Source organism: Perca flavescens, chromosome 2 (genome assembly GCF_004354835.1).
Source record: "Perca flavescens isolate YP-PL-M2 chromosome 2, PFLA_1.0, whole genome shotgun sequence".
Taxonomy (NCBI): Eukaryota; Metazoa; Chordata; class Actinopteri; order Perciformes; family Percidae; genus Perca; species Perca flavescens.
The window spans coordinates 27,590,368-27,612,231 of record NC_041332.1 but is presented as its reverse complement, the minus strand read 5'-3'; the positions used below and the strand labels follow the sequence as shown (position 1 = coordinate 27,612,231).

At 42.0% G+C, this 21,864-nt stretch overlaps 1 protein-coding gene across 4 annotated transcripts in view; it reads left to right on the top strand.

Moving 5' to 3' along the window:
* bnc2 (basonuclin zinc finger protein 2) overlaps positions 1–21,864 on the top strand; it is a 167,963-nt gene that overhangs the window by 107,511 nt on the left and 38,588 nt on the right. For 3 of the 4 annotated variants that reach the window (XM_028591079.1, XM_028591086.1, XM_028591104.1), the window contains exons 3-4: positions 13,989–14,091; positions 16,007–16,242. In XM_028591079.1, coding sequence (XP_028446880.1) covers positions 13,989–14,091; positions 16,007–16,242 — 339 coding nt within the window. Of the gene's footprint in view, positions 1–5,012; positions 5,087–13,988; positions 14,092–16,006; positions 16,243–21,864 lie in introns of those variants that run through there. The other variant, XM_028591095.1, reaches the window with a different exon arrangement.

Genomic DNA, 21,864 nt, shown 5'->3' with positions numbered 1-21,864 from the left:
GGGTCCAAACCAAATATAAGTCATGCATACTTTATTACGACTGAAACTCTCAGAATTAAAACGATCCAATAAGCCCTGTAATAAATGTATTTCTTATTCCCTTGCCAGATCATATGAATACCTAAACACACAACACATTTCACATGACAACATGGGAGATCAGTGTCAGGTGGATTACATGGAATGATGGGGTAATGTGTCTTTTTTTCCTACTTGCTGGAGAGCCTGGTGTCCTGATTAAAAATTTCAGCTCCACTGCCTTTCTAATTAATTAGCGAGGCCACTCAGAGGAGCGCTGTGGACCAATTAGTCTCTAGCAAGCCGATGATGCCTATCGCTACAGCATCACTGTACAGCTGTCGCTCCCCACTCCGAGGACGGCTGGGGATGGACCCTCAGGTGCTCGCACAGGTTCAAACAGCAGCATGCGTGCATGCACACTACATCAGATGCGAGCATACACACAGCATAATAATAATAGGAATAATTATAATAGAAAAGAAGAGATGTACAAAATGTACACATACAGACACACTCATAAACACAAGGTCATAAACATATTTCCAGACTGAGCTAATCGTTTCATTAAATAAAAACGATCATAAACATGTGTTCCAGTGTTCTGAGCCTGGATTAAATAGAAACAGCTCTTGTAATGACTCAGTGAGTCTAAAGGAATCGGTCAATGGAGTTTGGCTGCAGACAGTGATGGAAAAACTAGTTGATTATTAATTATTCAACCAACCAACAGAAAATGAATCTATAACAATTTTGACGCTTAAATAATCATTTAAGTAATATTATAAGTGAAAATTCCAAAATGTTCTGGTTACAGCTTCTAAAATCAGTTTTCTCTCTAAATATGTTGGAACTTTTTGGATTTTCGATAGTTGATCAGACAAAATGAGAATTTTTAAGACATCGCTTTCAGTTTTGCCATATTTGGATGGGAATCTGATATATTTTTTTATTTAAGAAATTAAACAATCAATGCATCATTAGAAAAACAAATCATTGCGGTAATTCGAGAGAGTAATAATACTGCAAATTCCAATTCAAATTGCACCTTTATTTAAAGATACTTTCAGGCCATGCAGCCGGAAAACATGCATCTAAAGGGAACAAAGATATTGCTACAATCAACAGTTTAAGTTCTTCTGTTTGCTGTGGGTTAAGGACGTATACACCATGAATATTCTTTTCCTACCCTAATCTACAGTAGTTGACATTGCATTGCTTTGAAAGTCAGGACAAAAGCCACCGGAAGACACTGAAGCGGCACCTCTTTTATCCTGCTAGAACAAGAACAAAAGCAGATGAAATGAGGTGGACCTGTATGTTTCTTAGGTCTTGATGGTGAATTCATCCTGCATGCTGACCACAGGGCTGGGTGGGGAGGTTGGAGGGAGGGGAGGCGTCTGCATTTCTTTGGAGGGGTAGCAGAGTTTGCTGACTTTGTGAGAACGGACTAGTTATAAGACCGAGGAAGCTCATTTCCACTTCAAGGGGTCGTCTGAAACATGGCATCAGCAGGCCTCTCTGTTAGCTCTTGCTCACTGCACACTCGCACGTGTGTGTGTGCACAAATGCATGTGCGTGAATGTACACACACACACACTCACATCATCTGATCGTCTCACATTCACATATATTCATTAATGTATCCCCATCGCCTCTTCTCCCAATGTCTAATGTTTATTCGTACTTGAGGAAAATGCGCTGATACAGTTTTTCTTCAAGACTGAAAAACAGCCAAAAAAAAAAAAAAAAAAAAAAAAAATGGAACTTCAAAGCCCCTGATGGTGGTGGGTACACATACACATTAATGAACATTTCACACATTTCACACAGACAACCACATAACGTCCTGCAAATAATTCACTTTCTCTTACAAGTTTAATGACAAAATGGAGCGCGGATTGGCACGTTGGAGCCTAAGAAATGTGTGCGTGTGTGTGTTTGCACAGCGCAGGCAGACACATACTAACACGAGTCACTTTGCAAGCACAAACAGTCAATACTGTAGTGGCTGATTAGTATGAGAAGAGGGGATGGATATTGGAGAAGGGCTCTCAAGAGCCACCCATGAAACATGGAGAGGATGTCAAAGCATTTTGTTCCCATCTCGTTCATTAGATCTAACTCAGGCTGGTGGACGCTCAGATTGTTTTTAAGGGCATTCATAATCTCTCTCTCTCTCACACACACACACACACACACACACACACACACACACACACACACAGACAAAAAAACAACACTGTTGGAAACAGTTGTAGATATATTAGACCGGCGTGTCTGACATTTTGTCGACATAAGTAATTAATTTAGCCTTTCTTTTGGGAAAGTCCAAAGAGCCCAATTAACATGGCTAATATTGCTGCATCGTGTAAAAACATTTTTTTTTTTTTTAATACAGAGGGAATATTCAAATGACTTGCCTTCATTATTCAAATGTATAAGCAAAGTCATCACTGGGGAAAGAGACAAGATGGGATTTACACTCCCAGGAACAAGAAAATGATAATCAATCTTTTATTTCTGGAAAGCAATCAAATAAACAGCATATGTGCTTTCCCTTTCTCTTGGTTATATGTATCATCTGAAATCTGAGGGGTTCCTCATTATTTTTCACTAGAAATGTAGAGGCTTATTTCTTTTGTATATATTGACTAAGTGAAATCTTGCTGTGATAATTGCTATTCATTTGAAACCGAACAGATTTGGAAGCAGTTTGGTATTTAAATGAAATTATACAGTAATTCAAGGCTTTAAAGAAGGAGGATTTTTGACTTTTACAGTTGGTCCAGTACACATGCTCGGACAGGAAGGCCAGGCCAAGACGCACTTGGTTGCCAAATCCCACGGATTTGTAAGCAACACCCTGCAGGAATGGAATCAGACAAACAATATTCTTAATTTAGAGAGTGAAAATTTAAAAGTTCAGAGGCAGGAGGGAGGGACGTTTTTATAGTTTACTTGAATCTGTTTTTATAGACTGATATTGTGGTACTGTGTTTTCTATTTTCACGGCCTGTTCGGGTATTTGTTTTCTAGCGAACTCAGGGGCCCCACTATTGCAAGGCCCGGGCTCCTGGCTCTACTCTCCCACTAGTATAGCTATAACAAAGTCAATATTACAAAGAGGTAACACATGTCGAGGTATGCTTCAGGCCTGCCCTGGTGCTGTGATCCTGGATTGGGACACGCAAACACACACACACACACACACACACACACACACACACACACACACACACACACACACACACACACACACACAGTGTAAAAGAATGCACGCCTTCAATAGTAGGCTGCCTACCTCCATGAAGAAAAATGTATGCCACTTTTTTCATCTCTTTGCAAATTTGTTCTCTGTTTGAAGCTGGTATTTTGGCTTTCACACATGTGAAATTGTTCATGTGTGTGTGTGGGAGTGTGTATGAACTTCTCCTACACAGTGTTATGTGTGAGCGCCAAGAACTTGTTGGTGTCTGCGCATTCACATACATTTTAAGTGTGTGTGTGTGTGTGTGTGTGCGTGTGTATGCGTGTGCGTGCGTGCGTGTGTGTGTGTGTGTGTGTTAGGGCCAGTTTGTTTTGTTTTTCCCTTACTTCAGCACATCTGAGAGAGCTTTTCTGGAACTCCTGAGCCCTGTCCAAACAAAGATGGCCGTATGTGAGGGATTGAGGGGAGGTGGATCAGGGCGTGTGTGCATCTGTGTGTGAGTGTGTCTACGTGTGTGTGTGTGTGTGTGTGTGTGTGTGTGTGTGTGTTTGTGATTTTTCAAGTAAGCTGGGACCAGAAGGGCCTTGCGAAAAACCGTGAGGAGGAAAAGAAAACCGAGCCCCTGAGAAAGGCAGCTGGAAACACGGAGTCTTGCGGTCTTTCTCCCCCTCATCCCCCACCTCTCTCTCCCTGGTCCAGCTGCACTCAGATGTGTCTGCCTTGTCCCCCCCCCCCCCTGAATCCCCCACCACCCACCCACCCCTGCACTCCCAAGCTCAATGCCACTGCCAAGAAGGGAGAGAAAGAGGGAGAGTGTCGCAGCTGGTAATACTTACTGGCCATTTTACCGCGGTAAAGGCATGAGATTCATTAGGCAAGGGCCCGCGTGTTTTCTGCAGAGTACCGGCCGTGTTATTGTTAGGATGTGGTAAAATTATAAATATGGAGGGGTGAGGGGATTTGGGGGTGCAGGAATCTAAGTAGAAGGGTTGGAGAGGAGCGAGAGAGCAAGTTGGTGGGGGGGTGGGGAGGGGAGGAAGAGGAGGAAAACATGCCACTCATTAACTCCTCTGCCACAGTCTTGTTTCTCATGATTGGGTGGCAATAAAAAAGTCTGTCACAATTTGTCAAAGTTAATGACTCAATGGCACACCAGCACTTGTGCGCTGGAAGACACGCTAACATATGTCGAATTAGTCAATAGCTTTATAATTGCAGAAATAAGGATTCCAGCTTTCGCCAAGTGAAGCGGACTTAGAGGGTCCTGAGAGGGAATTTGCAATTTGGTTAGGTCGATTGCAGAATGGCAATCACCAAGGTTTGGCACTGCTTTCCTCACGCAACTGTGAGTTTCTTTTTTTTTTGCGTGCTTTATTTCTTTCCTCCCTCCTGCCAATTTGAGCCGCTCTGTCTTCTTTGTGACCTGTGACTCTGGAACAGCGTCGAGCCTCCACTTCAGCCCCTCTATCTGTGAACTTTGTAAGACTGATAAAGACTAAGACACTCAGATGGACTTTCCTTTGGTTTGCAGTCTCCCTCCCTCTCTCGTTGTCACACAACACACACACACACACACACACACACACACACACACACACACACACACACACACACACACACACAGGTCCAAAGACACTTTGGGAGTGACAAACTTGTCATTGCAGTAATGTAGCCATTGGTTAAACACTCTCTTCCTCTCCCTCCCCTCTTTCTGTGTGTGTATCTCTGCCCTGTTTTCTGTGTCATTTGCAGACTGAGACTGTAAATACTAATAAATGTTTCAGCTTTTTCTTGGAGCGTTGTATCTAAATCGGGAACTACGTGATCAGGAGCAGTCTTCTCACTATGCTGGCTGAGGTAAATGATTGCACAGATCTGTATATAACAACAACCTGGGCATTGATTTTTCTTTCTTGTTGTTGCTCTGCCACTTTTGGTGATATTTTATAATGTCAGTGGATGTAGCACTTGCTTGCAAATAATCCAAAAAGAGCAATTATCCATGGTTCAGCATAGCTTATACATAGTTTTGTATTTCCACAGCTGTTGGGTGTGCAGGCCCAGGTGTTTACAAGTAAACCACCATGCTGACACACTGTTTGAACAAAACTCAGAGGAAAGAAACAAATATTATTGCCCGGTCGTGTGTCTTGAAAACCAGCCAATCTGTCTACAGTAGTGTTCGGTTTAGTTGAAAAAACACATAATTTGGAGATTGCTTACACACAATTAGTGCAGCCGTTTTTACATTAAAAATGGTCAAAGAAAATAAAGAGCTATTGGCGAGATCATATCTAGGAAATCTTCCAAGATTTCTCTGGCTGCGAGCTGGTTTGAGTAGGGGAATTCACTGAGTGTGTGTGTGTGTGTGTGTGTGTGTGTGTGTGTGTGTGTGTGTGTGCACATGTTTGCATGAGAGGGAATGTGGGAGTGTGTGTGGGCGCCTGTATGTGTGTAGTTCAGGAGGTAGAGTCCCACCCTGTAGACTAGTGTGATGACTAAATGTCAATTTGGGGGAGTCTCAGCAGTGTTGGCCTTCTGTCGTCACGCTGCTGTCAAGCCTGCACCGTGTGTGCGTACCGTCGCCCACGCCAACCAATGATCGCCATGGAGATGTCCCCTCGCAGAGAGGGGTCGGCAATATGTCTGGGCTCTGACTAATACTTTCTGTTTGTGTTAGGGTGTAGATGGGGAGGGAAGTAAAGAGCAGACGATGTTGGTCATCTTCTCTCCCCTCTCTCTATTTCCACCACTCCTCACATTTCTTCGGTCCCCTTCCCTTTCACTCCCTCTCTCGTCTCTCTTTTCATGTGTCTGGTTGCACTGTGTGGTCATGTCACTCCCTCCAGGCAGAAACCTAGCATGTTGTTGCAGTGCTGGGCCTTACAGTGATATTTGCATTTGGCGTGGGGGCGATCAGTGGGCCAGCGAGTGCAGGTGTCAAGTGTGACAGGGAGTTGTCCTTATCTGGAGCAGGTCGCTCCCTCTGATAGGCTGAAGGTCAGAGCAGATCTCGAATATATTGACGACAATGGTCTCTTTTATTTTCTTCCCTTTCCTGTCCACACAATGGCCAGTGATAAGGAAGCGTGTCTCTGAACAATGAGCCTAACAACTTACAGAGTGATTTCTGCCTTTTTATTTTACTTTATTGCTAGAGCAATTAGTAAAAAAAAAAAACAACACAAAATGATGTGACAATTTGGATTATTGATTCATCTTTAAAATCATTCATCAAGCAAGAATAACATTGCAATTAGCAATAAGCATTTGCTGGTTTTGAGGATTGTCTTTATATCAATATAAATTTAATTTAGTTTGGTTTTTAAAGTTTTGGGTGGAACCAAAAAAAGTTTTAAATTTTATATAATAATCTTTTAAATTTGGTTATTAAGAATTATGACCATCGTATGTACTGAGCAGATACATAGTTGAAAAAAACAACAATGTATAAGTCCTCTCTGGTGAACAAACTATGAAACTGAAACATATTTTGGGAATTTCTGTACTACAATCGGTTATTTACTGACCGACATATATGTTGACACTGATATGAGCTAACATTGGTCACACCAGCATAATTTATTTAGCTATTATTTAGTTGAACAGTAACACCAACACAGTATTTCAATTTATCTTATAAAATGTGTATATAAACAAAATTTGGGTCATATACAAGAATTTTTGGACATCTGGCCTGGCATCTTTTGCACAGCGTTTCCTCAACCTTCCTACCTCCCCTCATCAGCTTTCCTCTGCCTCCTCCACCTTTGGTGCAACACCTTTTCCCCACCTTTCCGATACCCGGTTCCCCCCCCGTCAAACTCACCCCCACTGCTCCCTTGCTATCTCACTTCTCTTTCTTTTTGTCAACTTTACGGTCGTTCTCTCTCTCTCTCTCTCTCTCTCTCTCTCTCCCTCCATCCCCTCCCTGCTTCCCCTGGCACCCTTCTTTGAACCTGCCCTTGTGTCTGTGGACCCAGAGGTCTGTCACTGGGCAGATGGTTTGATCTCTGGCTGGGGAAATGCTTTGAGGAGAGCTGAGAGGAGCCAGGGGCCTGGACTGGGGGCCTCTGCCTGGACCTGCTGTCTACACAAAAGATGGGAGAAACTGCTGCTCTCTTGATGCTTGGGTATTTGAACTGACAGTGTAGTCCAGTGTTAACAGTGTGGCACAGCTCTCTCTCTCTATACAGGCTGCACTGACAGAGAGCATGGCATATGATAGCGAGATCACAGGGTTATATTTCTGGTCCAGTATTGTGATATTATACTCCATCTCCTTCTCTGTTTCACAATATCAAAGCCAGCTGGGTCCTTTTTCCGTCCACTTCATAAACAAGCATGACTGTCCTGAAGTACACGCACGGCTATTTATCATGCGGGTGAGTCAGACTTAAGGTTTCGTCATTGATCTGATTTGAAATGTTACGGGGTGGTGCTCCTGATGGGGAGATTTACTTTCTGCGACTGTGTCAACACCACACAGAAGAAGCAGGAATGTTGCATAAAGACATTTTGCTAGTTTGATTGTGGAGTAATAACATGGGTGTTGTGGGTGTCTGTGTATGTGAAGGAATGCTGAGCGAGAGTCATATGTGACAGCTGACAAACAAAAAAAGACAGGACTGCTCCTCCGGTCGAAGTTGAAACTGGATGTCATCTGGAATGACAGATATCATCACTCACAATTCAGTTGTTTAGATTGCCAGATATGAACTTTAGATGTACTGTATGTTCCTGATTAGTGATTCCTATCAGTGAAGACTGTATTGCAATTCCATTACTAGCGGGCAGCAGTACAACATTTTGCATGTGTTCACAAAAGGTAGAAGAAAGGATTTGCTATGTCAGATGGCACCACAAAGGGCTAAAAGTCCTGCAGGCTTGAAATTATAACCCCTTCATGTATTAAATCAGCTGGACCTAACTTTGCAACATCGAGACAAGACTGAGAGGCACTGCCAAGCATCTGAAACTTATGTTTCACAGACACAATACGTTCACAGATGAATATTATTGTTCCCCAGCCTTTGTTTAATGTTTATTTACCTTGCTCACTTCATTTCCAAACTTCATTTTCAAATTTGGCCCTTTTCAATAATAGTCTAAGTAGTTTACAGTAAATTACTAACATCCCTATAAAAAGCGCTAAATCTAAACACTGTAATAACTTGTTGTATACATTTTATAAGCCCTGTGACACATTCACTGATTGATAATGAATCTCAAAATCTGTCTAGTCACAAAGAGCATTAATTAAGGGTGCGTGCAAGCAACAGACATTGCTGCTTTTATTTGTTTGACTTAAAGAAAGGAGAAAAAAAAAAAAAAGGAAGAAAAGACAGGGGTCCCAGGTCTCCACATGAATACATGAAAACACATGCTTCTCTTCTCCTTCTGTAATCCACCGGGGACTCACGCCCCATTTGGTTCCCATTAGCATAGCTCTGGTCGCTCTGCCCCGTGTCAAAGCCCAGACGCACAGCTGCACAAAGGACAGGGACCTCTGGCTCTGTGACTGCCAGCCGCTGGGCTCAAAACCAGAACTGACAGGAAGGATGGGCATTCCACTGTGGGGATTTCAGAGGGAAGATGCTAGTCTTTTCTGTTTCCCCCTGTACAGTATAACAGTTTTACACTGAAGTCAGTGATTAATTGTAGTTTATTTTGAAGCACTTTGTAAGGCAAGAAAGCTCCTTTTCAAGTCAAATCCAATGTATAAAATCCAACAAGCAAAAATTAGCCTTGGCATGAGGTATTTGCTCCCCTGTATTTTGTGGCGTGCTGTGTCCAACTACAAAGACTTTCTTTATTCAGCGTGCTTTATTTGTCACCTGTTTCCAATATGAACATTGTGAAGTCCTGATCTATCTGACGGAGCCAGGCCCTCGTTTTATGACACGCAAAGCTGCTGTGCCTCTTTTCCGACACACGTTGGCTGCACATTTCTGGCAGGAAATTGACAGCATTTCAGCAGCTAACTCATGGATGAGATAATATCTTGTGGGTGGAAGAGAGGACAAGATGCTCCCAGTGTTTTACAGTGACCCTAAGCAGAGACAAATTTAAATCTGACTCTGCTGCTGCTGCAAAGAGAAGGCACACACGGGGTTTTCATTTAAATCTCGGCTTAGCTTAACTCACCAAACAAGGAATGTGGTTTGTGGCTGTGTGTTGAACATGGTAAAGGTTTCAATTAAAGTAGGAGAAACAATACCCAGCCAGCATCTAGCAGCTGTCTGGGTTGGCTTTCCATTGTACGCTGTCAAGGGAGTATACAGAGAGGCTGAAAGGGACTAGTGGTGTTTTTGTGGCATATTGTTACAATGTCAACCTTAAAATATGACAGGGTAGTAAAACAGTCGTATCAAATACTATATTAGGATCACCATCAGTTCTATGGTTTCATAGGACTTGTAATGGCCAAGGCTACTTGTAATGGCCAAGGCTCTGTCTTTGTTGACCTCTACATATGCTGCTTAGTTTAGGGATGGACTCATTTGCATGTGCCAGCAATAATTCTGGGCCATGTTGCCTGTCTCTTCCAGTCTGTTTAAAATCCTCTTTGGACCCGACTACAAGAGTCCAGGCTGAAGCCATCTTGTTCTGTAGCTCCTCTTTCCTGCAGTTCTTCAGTCCATCTGTCCCACTAACAGTCTTTTAATTGAGAGTCCTCCCCAGTCTGATGCTGGCCATTGCCGACTGTCAGTGTTTATACAACTGGGCTGGGACAGGGATTGCGAGCCAAGCAAAACATCCATGAAACATCAAGCCTCCAGCTAAACAAAACCCAGCAGTGAGACACACACACACATACACACACACTTGAGCCAGATAAGGGCCGAAAATGATGCTTTCTGAACGCAGCTAGGTTAAGTTGTTGACCACAGCGGTAACACAGCAGCTGTGTGAGAGTGTTGACTGTTGTCTGGATCTAATTGCTTCAGCATTGTGGGATTTTCTTCACTTGCTAAGAGCTTTCACTTTTTTAGCCGCTCATTTTTCTAGTGATTTACGAAGTCTCACACACACACACTCGCTCACACACACCCCTCTGTCCTTTGCCTCACCATCGTCCTCTTTAGTTGTGAGCCAAAGAGGAAACCCTGGCGAGACGCTAGCACAGTGACTAATGCTGTGTATCTGGCCAGGCCTCAGATAACACAGCCTCCTCCCCCGCCTGCTGTGACAAATATGTGCGAGTGTAGCGGTGGGATCCGGGCCCAAGCTTGTCCCTGACCCAGCCCAGGCCAGACTCAGGTTAAACGACGGCCAAATGCAACCCAGATCCATGCTGGCCACAGAAGCAGAGTTTGGAGTACGTGAGAATCATGAGAAGAAGTCTTTATGATTTTGTCTTTCTTGTTTCCTCTGACAAGCCACACATGCAGACAAACTCACACATCCTTGATGATGTTGCTTTTGATGGCCATCTTTGACACATCCGTCTGCTGCCTTTCCTAAAAAAATTCTGTAATCACTCGTTAATCTTTCATCTTATTGCGTATGATCAAGGTTGATGCCGCCATATCACAAACATCTCATGTGTTACTCTTCTTTTACAAGTTCCTTACTGAATGTGGAACAATGCACAAATGAATATAACAGGCACAGTACGTCCTCTCCCTTCCCTTTTCTCCCGTCAATGCCTCCTCAGTTGAGGGGGCTTGCTGCTTTAATGCTTCTTAATGCTGCTGTCTGCTTAATGGGCCAGATATGAGAGGTGCTGCTAGCCAGCGTAATAAGTCAGTGATTAGAGGGCGCCTTGTCACAGCAGCAGCCCCGCAGACAGTGGCACACTCTAATTGCCGTATTAGACGCCCCTTAACTATCTTGTCAGCTGTCAGACCCCAGCTCGTAAACAGCAGAGGTGCATTTGATATTTCCAATTGTTTATTTCCGTCTGTTGCTGCTAGCGCTGCCGCACGCAGAGGTAATTAGAAAAGGGTTGTGTTGTGTGACATCACTGTGCTAAATTTGGGTACTTGAAATTAGAGTTTGCAAAATCTTTACGTAAGGAGAGTAAAAAAAAGGGAAAAGCATCTTACATGGAATCATACAGAGAATTTAAGTTGGGGTTAAAAACAAAGAAGTGGACAAAAGTGGTCAGTGTGAAACATGATTAGGGCAGCAACTAAAGAATATTTAATCTGCTGATTATTTTTACAATTAATAGAACTATTTCTGGTCTATAAAATGTCTTTATATTCCAAAATATATGTTGTCAGAACCAACATTCTAATTCACATTTGAGAAGTTGGAACCAATGAATTTTTGGCATATTTGCTGAAAGATAACTTCAACAATAAATAGATTATATACATTGTTGCAGATTAAGTTTCCATTAACTACATTATTAAATAACTAATTATTTCATCTAACATTATTGAACTGTAGAATAATTTTTTAGATAGCAGTGCAACAGCAGTTTTATGACAATTTAAGTTAAATATAGATTTGATTGGAGAAGAATATATTATAGATGCATCCATAACCACGAATTAAGATCTTGTGACAAGGTTGTAGGCTATGTTGTGGGTATCTTACTGTACATTGTGACGACATACAGAAGGAACCGCATGTGAATGTGAAGAACAGCATTAAAAAAAAACAGCTTTCTGAGTCTATCCTGTATCTGAAAGGTCACAGGGCATTGGCGGTCAATGAATGTTCATGTCTGCTGCCTAAGTGTCCTTGAGGGGAATGCTGAACTCACTTATTGCACAGTGCTCTGGATAAGAACGTCAGCTCTGCACATAATGTATGTACACTCCAACTGACACATGGTGTATAATCCTCACACACGGTGAGGATTGCCATGCCTGCACCTGGAGAGCTTAAAAATGGTGTAAAGTCAAATAATCTCTGTCTCCTGTCTCATCTTGTGTCAAACAGCGAGGTGACACGGTTAGAAGTGGTGTAATTTTGTGTTTAATCTCGGATTAGCCCCTGTTCACTTTGACACCTCCAGTTACTAATCTGGTGTACGACACTTTAGGGCGAGCAAGGGGGAGGGGGATTGTGATAGATTTCATGGTCCCTTAGTAGATTAAAAGTGAGCAAAGTTTTATATCCTGAATTGCAGGATATTGGTCAATTCCACAGATTAATTCATGTTATTTCCTCCATTTAAACACCCAAACGTGCACTTCAATGCAAAAAGAGCACAAAAATCCTGTCATCAGTAATCGTGCGTTGACCTCAGCTGTGTGACGTAAAGGCTGAGCTGAGCTGCTGATCCCTTTCTATCTGGAAATGCTGATCGACTGTTTCTGACATTGTGAAATATAGTTTGTTGGCGCAGACATGGACTCCAACCTACGACCCTTTGTGTGTGTCTGTGTCACATTATTGTCACACTGTTGCCTTAGAAGAATAACAGTGAGACAAATATGAGATAGCATATTTAGTATGGATTGTAAATTCATAAAATTGATAGGGCTATGATGTGAGGTCAAGCAGTTCCTTTGTCACCGTCTATGACAGACACCCACATGTATCGCTACAGATAGTGCCTTCACATTTTGATCCGTTTCCTCAGTACTGGATTAGGATTTTCCTGTCAAAACTCACCTTGTATACTACATCCAATGTCCTGCCTTAAAGAATTTCTGAAATGCCCTGACTCAACACCATATAGGCCTATGCCAAGTGTAAAATATATTATCCTTATCAAGTGGAATTGCTGTTTATTTTATTGAGCTATTAACTTCTTTTGTTCTAACATCAACAGCCACCATACTTACATTACATGTTAATGTTAAGAAAATACAATATTTGATTTAAAAAAGAGATAAGTGTGTTTTAAGAGTGAATACAGTTCCAACTTCTTTTTCTTTCTCCACGAGCAAGGTTTGCTGCACCAATCCTGCTACAGCTGCAGATTCCCTTTGAGGCAATTTAGGTTGCAGAAGTGTTACTATCTTTATCCCTCCATTCATCTTGATAATGTAAAAAATGTCTGATAAACAAAGAGCTGCCAATGCTTATTAAGATTCATGTTTCTAATGCCTTTTTCTCTTTTGACTTCTCTTTTATTGTCTTCTTATTTCTCCATGTCATTGAGAAATTTACAGCTTGCAGCTGCACTCATTCGGATGATAGAGCTGTGTTCATTTGTGTGGATTTCTGTGTGTATCATATGTTTTCATCCCTGCTCTACAATCTCTTTATTGTTTGAAGAATGTGAAACATCTTACTGGATCGAATGACCTCCCTACAAAAAGTACCTGGATTTTTGTTAGGAGTTTTCAACAGCCTTTTATGAAGGCTTAGGCAGACGATGCATTGTGCTGTACTGAGTTGCCCTCGTCAAGTCTGGACACTTAACCTCTCACTACTAAAAGCTTCCCGGGGTCAGACTAAGTGCAGCTCCAGTGTTGAGTAATGGAGCCTCAGTCAAAACAAGTTACATTTCTGTGTTTTCAGGAAGGGAAGTCATTTGCCAATTCTCATGAACTGGGAAATTACAGTAGACAGATTCACACATTGAAATAAAATAGTAGTTGGGGAAATTTGGTGGATGAGAGTTATTGTTATTGTTTGTGGCCACGGCTGCAACTGCTGATATGTGTTGTATTACAGTGATAACTGTATTTTTTAAGTAAGAGTTTAGACAAAGTAATCATTCGTGCTTCATATTTGTATTTATGACAGTCTGCTGATAAGTGCGCTTTCTCAGTCCTTGCTTTGTCATCTCTCCTCTGCACTCAAGCTGTGACTGACGTGTTTTTGACTCTGTCTTGTGTCTCTGCAGGCCATTCGCTGCACACTGGTGAACTGCACATGTGAGTGTTTCCAGCCAGGGAAGATTCACCTACGAACATGTGACCATTGCAAACACGGCTGGGTAGCTCACGGTGAGTTAAGTTATTGTGAGGGTGATATATGGTGAATATGGTAAAAATGTACAAACCTATTTACTGAGCATATAAAAAATACCTTCTGGTGCTGTGGAGAGAATAAAACTGCATATCTGTACTCTCTACTGTGTATAGAAAATTACAACACATGCATCTCACATATCTCGCAATTTTAATGTTTTTATTGTTACTTTATTTACTGCAGGCAGTAGCTTCTCTCTATCTGTGGCTGTGAATGTACTCAAATCCAAATGAAAAAAACGTTGCTTTTTTTGTTTGCTTCTGTATTTTCTTGTTGCTTTCAAAGTCTTGTTTTTGCACCTTTAGATAAAAAAAAAAAGATAAAAAGAAAAGAACACAACCACAAGACAGATAGAGAAGTGAGAGACCACACCTCATGAGTTTTTCATGCGGGTAGAAGTAAAAAGGAGAGGAGGCAAGAAAGTACAAAGAGAAGGAGGGAGAAAAAAATTAAAAAAGAAAACACCTGTTTGGCTTGTGTCCGCACAAGAGCGAGCCATGGGCCCTTCAGCGGATCGCACAGGACCCCATTGACTATTTTTTAATCTCTCCCTCTGAACTGTCAGGCGCCCATCTCTCCTCTCCCCCACTTTTCATTTCATGTCGGCATTGGCAGGGACTCTGACAAGTAGTTCTTCATTTTTTATTATGTTCGTGTCTGGCTGCGCTGTGTTGTCAGGCAAAGCACTCGTCAGCAGGAAAAAGCCGTCCCAGGATCAGAGAGAGACCCAACCAGGTGTCACCCAGACAGGCAGGGAAAGGGGGGGAGGGAGGGAGGTATGAGGTAAGGGGAAAGAGAGGGATTGAGACAGAGATGAAGAAAGAGAGAGTCAACCAGGTGTCGCCCAGACAGTCAGAGAGGAGAAAGAGATGACTGAGGTTGCGATAGAGGGGGCAATAACAAAAACCCAACTTGCGCTCACAATTAAGCTTTACAAGTGATACGACTTTTCAACCACGCGTTTCGCCACTCAGGCTACATACAGACTACACTGTCTGTTGGGTCTTTAAGCAGCTAAGAGACACTAAATATACTACTCAATGCAGAGAAATGTGCTTCCACCTCCTCTACATGTTTTACAGGTAAAAAAGAAAATTTAATTTATGTTGTCATACTCTCCCTAAACATGAGTCAAAGATAAAGAGTAAAGAACAGTGTCCTCTCTAGTAGATACATGAAAATATAACGTTATCACAAAGTATCAGGTCTTTATCTAGAAAAGTTTACATTATTTTAAGTAGGATTAATGCATTAATAATGCAGTAATTCACACATCTCTCTCTTTTTGTTATACTACCATTATTATAAAAGGCATGATAACTAATTTAATGTATTTTGCTACTGATTGAAAAAAATATATATATATATATATATATATATATATATATATACACACAGGAAATAGCCCACTTCATAGTACTTAAAACGTTTGAGCACTGCACATGACTAGGTATAGATATGAGATAAAATAAGGAATGCAACAAGAAATTTAAGTCCAGCCACAAACTGTTCCCGATTTGAGACGAAACAGGATAGATGCAATTCAGGTTGGGGTCGAGGTGGAGACAGAAGAGGCAAATAAAAAGGAAGATGTAAGCGCAGCATAACTGTGAAAGAGCAAGAGATTCGATTAAATAGAGAGAATGGCAGATAATTACATTAATGTCATTGCTTTTATCTGATATGTTCTTATCAGCTGGTGCTGACCGCGCAGTAGCCTCCAAAGAAAGATTTGAGATGAGAAGGAAACTTGATAGTCATTAACCGGGCCTGTCTGTGTGCGTGTGTGTGTGTGTGTGTGTGTGTGTGTGTGTGTGTGTGTGTGTGTGTGTGTGTGTGTGTGTGTGTGTGTGTGTGTGTGTCTTTTTTCGTTTTTTTTTCTTGTCACAGCTCTGGACAAGCTCAGCACCCAGCACCTGTACCACCCGACCCAGGTGGAGATCGTTCAGTGCAATGTGGTGTTCGACATCAGCAGCCTGATGCTGTACGGCACCCAGGCCGTACCTGTCAGGCTCAAGATCCTTCTCGACCGCCTCTTCTCCGTGCTGAAGCAGGAAGAGGTGCTGCACATCCTGCACGGACTGGGCTGGACCCTCCGAGACTACGTCCGGGGCTACATACTGCAGGTCGGTGACCAACACGCATGCTACAGTGCCAAACACATTTAAAGCATCATATGGGTTTAGGGTAAATGTCACTACATAATAAGGGCCGTAGTTACTCTCTGCTTCCAAACGCACACCCGGCACATGCTTTTATATTTGCCGGCAATTTTCTGTGACATCCCTGAACACTACCATTACTTTCTCTCACCAAGTGTATCTACAAATTTCCCCCAGCATTGCAGTTCTTTTAAGAGGTATTGATCACAAGCACAACAGTGACAATCTAAGCCACTTCAGTCCCATTGCCTATCCATTTTCTTCACATTTTACTTCTACTTCAGTCTGCCCCCTTTTCCTGCCCTGTCAACACTATGCCCCTCCGCTGGAAAAAGGAAAGGGATACAAAAAAAAAAAAAAAAAAAAAGTGGAGAAAAATGTCACGCCAGCAAACTATAAAACCACTGTAGTGCGTTTCCTCTCTCCATCCATCCTTCCCTCCACCACTCCCTCCCATATAATTGCAGGCAGACACATTTCTCAATCAAAGGTACAGAGGTTTTGGTGTTGAAACCCAAACCAAAGTGTTCCTGAAGGAATTAGTTAAGAGCAAGTGAACATGTGCATGTGGTTAGTGTGTGTGTGTTTGTGTGTGTGTGTGTGTGTGTGTGCGTGCGTGCGTGTATATATCTGTGTATTGTGGGCTTATCTGTATGCGTATATAGTTTAATGTTCCAAGAGTGTAAGTGGAACAGCATGGTGAGGAGAGGGTGGTTTGTATGTGGAAACAGCTTCTGTGAGTATGAGTAAAGCGCTCGCAGACCCAGTCTCTTTCTCTTAAAGCCTTAAAGAACACGAACACACACACACACACACACACACACACACACACACACACACACTTAATTCAGTAAGATTAACATAGTCTGCTATATTCTTGCACTGAAAATATTTGCTTAATTGTTCTAATTGAAACAAAACAATTTTTTTTCATATATATATATATATATATATCATTATATAATAAATCTATTTTGTATATTTTTGCTTCAATGATCATTGGTTTAGTCTATTAAATGTCAAATAAATACTAAAAAAGCCCATTAAACGTTCTGAGAACACAAGGTGACATCTTCAAATGTATTGTGAATCCAAAACAAATATAAAACACAGACAAGCTGCAAATGTGCAGAGAACATTTAGAGACATTTTTGCTTGCTTGAAAAGCCCAAATGATTAATCAACTATTTCCAATTCTTGCTGGTTAATTTATTTTTGACTGACTGATTAAACGGTTTCAGCTCTAAAAACATTCTCACAATTTAATTTCAATATTCTTTCCTGAGAAACATAACTAAACGCTCCAAATCTGCAGTGTGAGAAAGCCTTGGATTGAGTAACCATTGGAGCACTGTGGTTCTCATAGTCGTGTTTATATCAGCTGGCTCTAATAGTCAGCTGGTGGGAGCACCGTTGCTCAACTGCTCAGCCCTCATGACACGCTACTGGCTAAATCCCCTAGATCTCCTCAGAAGGGCTTCAAAGAGGCCGCGGCCGGCAAGAAGCAGCCAGTCACTTAAGGGCAGTAAGTAGTCATTGTACGGCCCTATTAGCCTGTAAGTAGCTATGAAATTCAATCATCTTCCTCAAGCCTCCGGGCAACGCTTTGTGTCAGGGGTTTGTTCCCCACCACCATGCCGCGCTAAATTAGAGATAAAATGAGAAGAACAGTATTGCAGATGATAGATAATAAGTTATCTTTGTAATATTGATGTCAGGGGACATTATTTGATGATGAATTACTTTACCGTGATCCTAGCAGTCAAACGCTCGCTCATACTGATTTAGGATTTGAATAAAAGTGTTTAGGCCACAGAAGTAATCCTGTTCATTTTTATTTTAATGAGATGTGCTATAAGTCATTATAGCAAAATGCAAAATGCATCCTCTATTTCTCAAGTATGTTCTAATGAAGCTTCGGTTTACCATACTTTATATTATTAGCTTTTCCCGGCTAGCATGACACAATGTGTGGAAAAAAAAGTGTGTGTGTTTGGTGCATGGTGTTTGCAGGGTGTCAGTGTGTATGGGCGTCAGTGATGAGCCAGAAAACTCAGGACATTGAGCTGACAGAGTATACCTGCAGCTCCTTTGATGCCTGACCAACTGAATGTACCGAATGCAGCGCAGGAAGAAGGAAAAACACACACTTATATTTGACCAATCCCATAGAGAAAAAAAACTGAAAACACAGACCAACACATTTCATGTCTATTTGTGACACTAATTTCAAAGAGGCTAAATAGCTAGCAGGCTTAAGGAGTAGTCATGTTAGAAACAGTAGGCTTCACGTATTACTCCCTTTCATGACACCTTTCTAATGCTAGTACTATGATTTAGTGAAGTGAATGCCAGTGTGTGGAGTTCATTCATATCAGAAGCATCAGTGCTGTCTCATCACCACCACCCTGCGCTCACAGGGACATTTCCACATTAGCACTGATGCATTTAGGTTAACTATCAACATGATCGCCACTGTAATCCACTTTAGAATATTCTGCAGCGTAAACTCTCCACAGTAAAGTAATACTACAAATATATCACCACAGTTTAGTTCAAATTTACAGAAGGAATTAATTTATATCAACACCCGAGATACACTTTTGCCATCTTCCGTCCTCTCTGCCGTGTGACAAAAGCAAATACATTGTAGAGGTATGACTAAATGTGCGCACACTCTGCAATTTATCTTTGTAATAGGCTCCTTAAACTGAAGAAATTAATCCATATTATTAAAAGCGCAATGGCTTATCAAGTGGTTGGAATTTTGATTTGTAAAGGAGGAGGAATTATACATGACATCAATAACCATTAAAATGAATGATTGTCTTTTGCTCTCTCTCTCTCTTTCTCATTTCATCCTTCTATACACGGTTTGAAGCCTGACCTTTATTCCACAAACCACTCTCTTATAGCCTTAACACACACAGCAAGTCCACACAGTCAGGTACTATAGTATGTCCATATACAAATGTATGCGTGCAGGTCTGTGTGTCTACACGAACACACATCTGCACAATATTTGTCTGCTGTATTTAAGTTCCTAATAAACACGTTCTTGCTGCCAGAAGAGAATAACTCCTTGTCATCACATTTTCAAGAGTTGTGATTGTCAAAGTGGGATCTGCTGCTTCTTTTTGTAACTGATCACAGCTCTCCAAACCTGATTAATTTAACACAATTGTTAAATGTGTAATATTATTATCAATATTTGACTGCCGAGTTGCCATTTTCTCAGACTGTGAAAGAAATGCATACACATACTCTACATTACAATATACAGAAAATTACCATCTTACCACCTTTTGTGGAGTATGTCATTTGAAAACATAGAAATCACAAAATTACAGCCATAAGGTTTCCACTTGATAGTGATGACAGAAAGTGATCTGTGTATCTATGTGTGTGATATCGTATTCTACCCTTTACCCTGCTTTATTTCTCTGCTATTTCACCCCTATCCTCGCGACTTCAGGTTCAATCCAAGGCATTATGTGAACAACACAGGCACATTTATTCCTTGCCAGAATTCCTTGCCCTTTCCTTTGGCAGGACTTTTACGTTCTCCACTCCTCAGCCCTTCATCCTTTTCTCCCTCCCTCTACTCATCCCTCGCTCCTCTCCCATGGTTGTTTCCAGACAGACCCACAGCCAATGTGCACCAGATGCCCTCCCACCTCCACACCATCCCGCGGCCTGTCACTGCTCACTCCTCTGTTCGATACAGACAGATGGAATTGCTATCAGTACTGGCTCCTCTCTCTCTGTCTCAGCCTCTGTCTCCCACACTCCACACTGTCTATTTAGTCTTCCTCTTTTTTATCCCTTACCAAGTGAAAAATAAGTAGAGAGAGAAAGAATGAGTGGAAAGAGAAAGAGACAGAGACACACGGCCTTTGCAGCCAACATATGGACCAAAGCCCAGGGTTTTCCTGAGCGACATTCTCAGTAATGTTCTGTCCTTGTAGAACATTGGGCTGCCTCCACTTTATGAGATGTGGTTTTCCTGACTCCACACGGCTTCCAGGAGACCCAGATGGAACCGCTAACAACCCCCACCACCGCCACACAACCACACACACACACACACACACACACACACACACACACACACACACACACACACACACAGTCTTACCCCTAATTGCACACACACTTGGAGGGAGGCTTATTCAAACTATCAGGCACACACACAGCCACAAACTCCCACTCGTCTAACATAGGTTTTGTTTCAGTGGCAGATTACTGGGCATAAAGTTGTGTTTAAAGTTATTAATGCAGTAAAGTTATCTCCTTACATTTCTGGTTATTTATCTACCTATTTGGTAAATATATTGTTTCTCTAATGAGCATGGACATTGGTGGTAGTTTTGGAGGGCAGCAGGGGAGCTGTGCTTTTTTTTTTTTAAAACTTGTCACTGTAATGTTGTACATGTGTACTTACACATGAGGAATATGAGATGTAATTACATGGATTAGGGTGCAACAGGGTTTGTGTAAGACAGGAAACCATTTCCAGTTGCAGGTGGATCCTGAGGCCTTAGTAAAGGTACCACTCGGCTTCTCTATAGTGGTTTAGAAAGATACTTATTGAGTTAGTCACATTTCAACATTTCTGTCTCTTTTTTTCCCCCTCACTGCACTCCCCCTCTCCGTTTTCTGTCTCTCATTCTGTCAACTGTGAAGGGCACCATATCTCTTGATCCTTGCCTGAGAAACTTCCATTTTAGGTAGTCAGACTCCGTGCAACAACATTTTTTGGACACAATCCCCTTCTCCACTCTCCTCCATACGGCACACTTGTAACCCCTATTTTCCTCCTGTCCTCCTCTCCACCCTCCATCACCTCCCAGTGCCTCCCCTTCTCTCAGAACCTGTTTTCTGTTATCACTACTTAATGCCTCACCCTGGGAGATGGACGGGGGAGAAAGCATTCTCCTAAGGTGGAAATTCTTACGTTCATATGGTTATGATTTGGTGGGGAGGTCAGGCTCGATTTTTGCTGGAAGGCTTACGGTTGGCTCTGTGCTGGGCTCCAAGCACTTCAAAGAGGGCCGGTGTACTGAATCTAGGTGATTCTTCCCCTCCCCTCCCCTCCCCTCCCCTCCCATCACACACACACACACACACACACACACACACACACACACACACACACACACACACACACACACTCTTGTCCTGCCTAGTGCTCTTAAGGGTGTCTTCTCCCTTCTTATTCTCAATCGCTCACTTCTAAGTAAGCCAGAGATAAAAGAATGTGATTTCAGATTAGAGGATCAGTCAGAGAGAGGTGGAGGAGCATTATCAGCAAGGCATTAAAACCATTTGATAACTTAACCAATGTTCTATTTAAAAACACTGCTTTATCAACGAGAAATATTAAATCCAGCATGCATCATATCATAATAAACAATCTAAAAAATAAAAAAATAAACTGAAATTGTAAGCCTCTTCACTGTCACTTTTTCTCACAGCTTGCAAAGCCCACAGCCAGCTCCCTACATAAAGTCCTGCCCATGCTAAATCCTCAGTCCCTCGCTTTTGAATCCTGAACCCGAGCCCCAAATGAATTCAAGCTGGAGA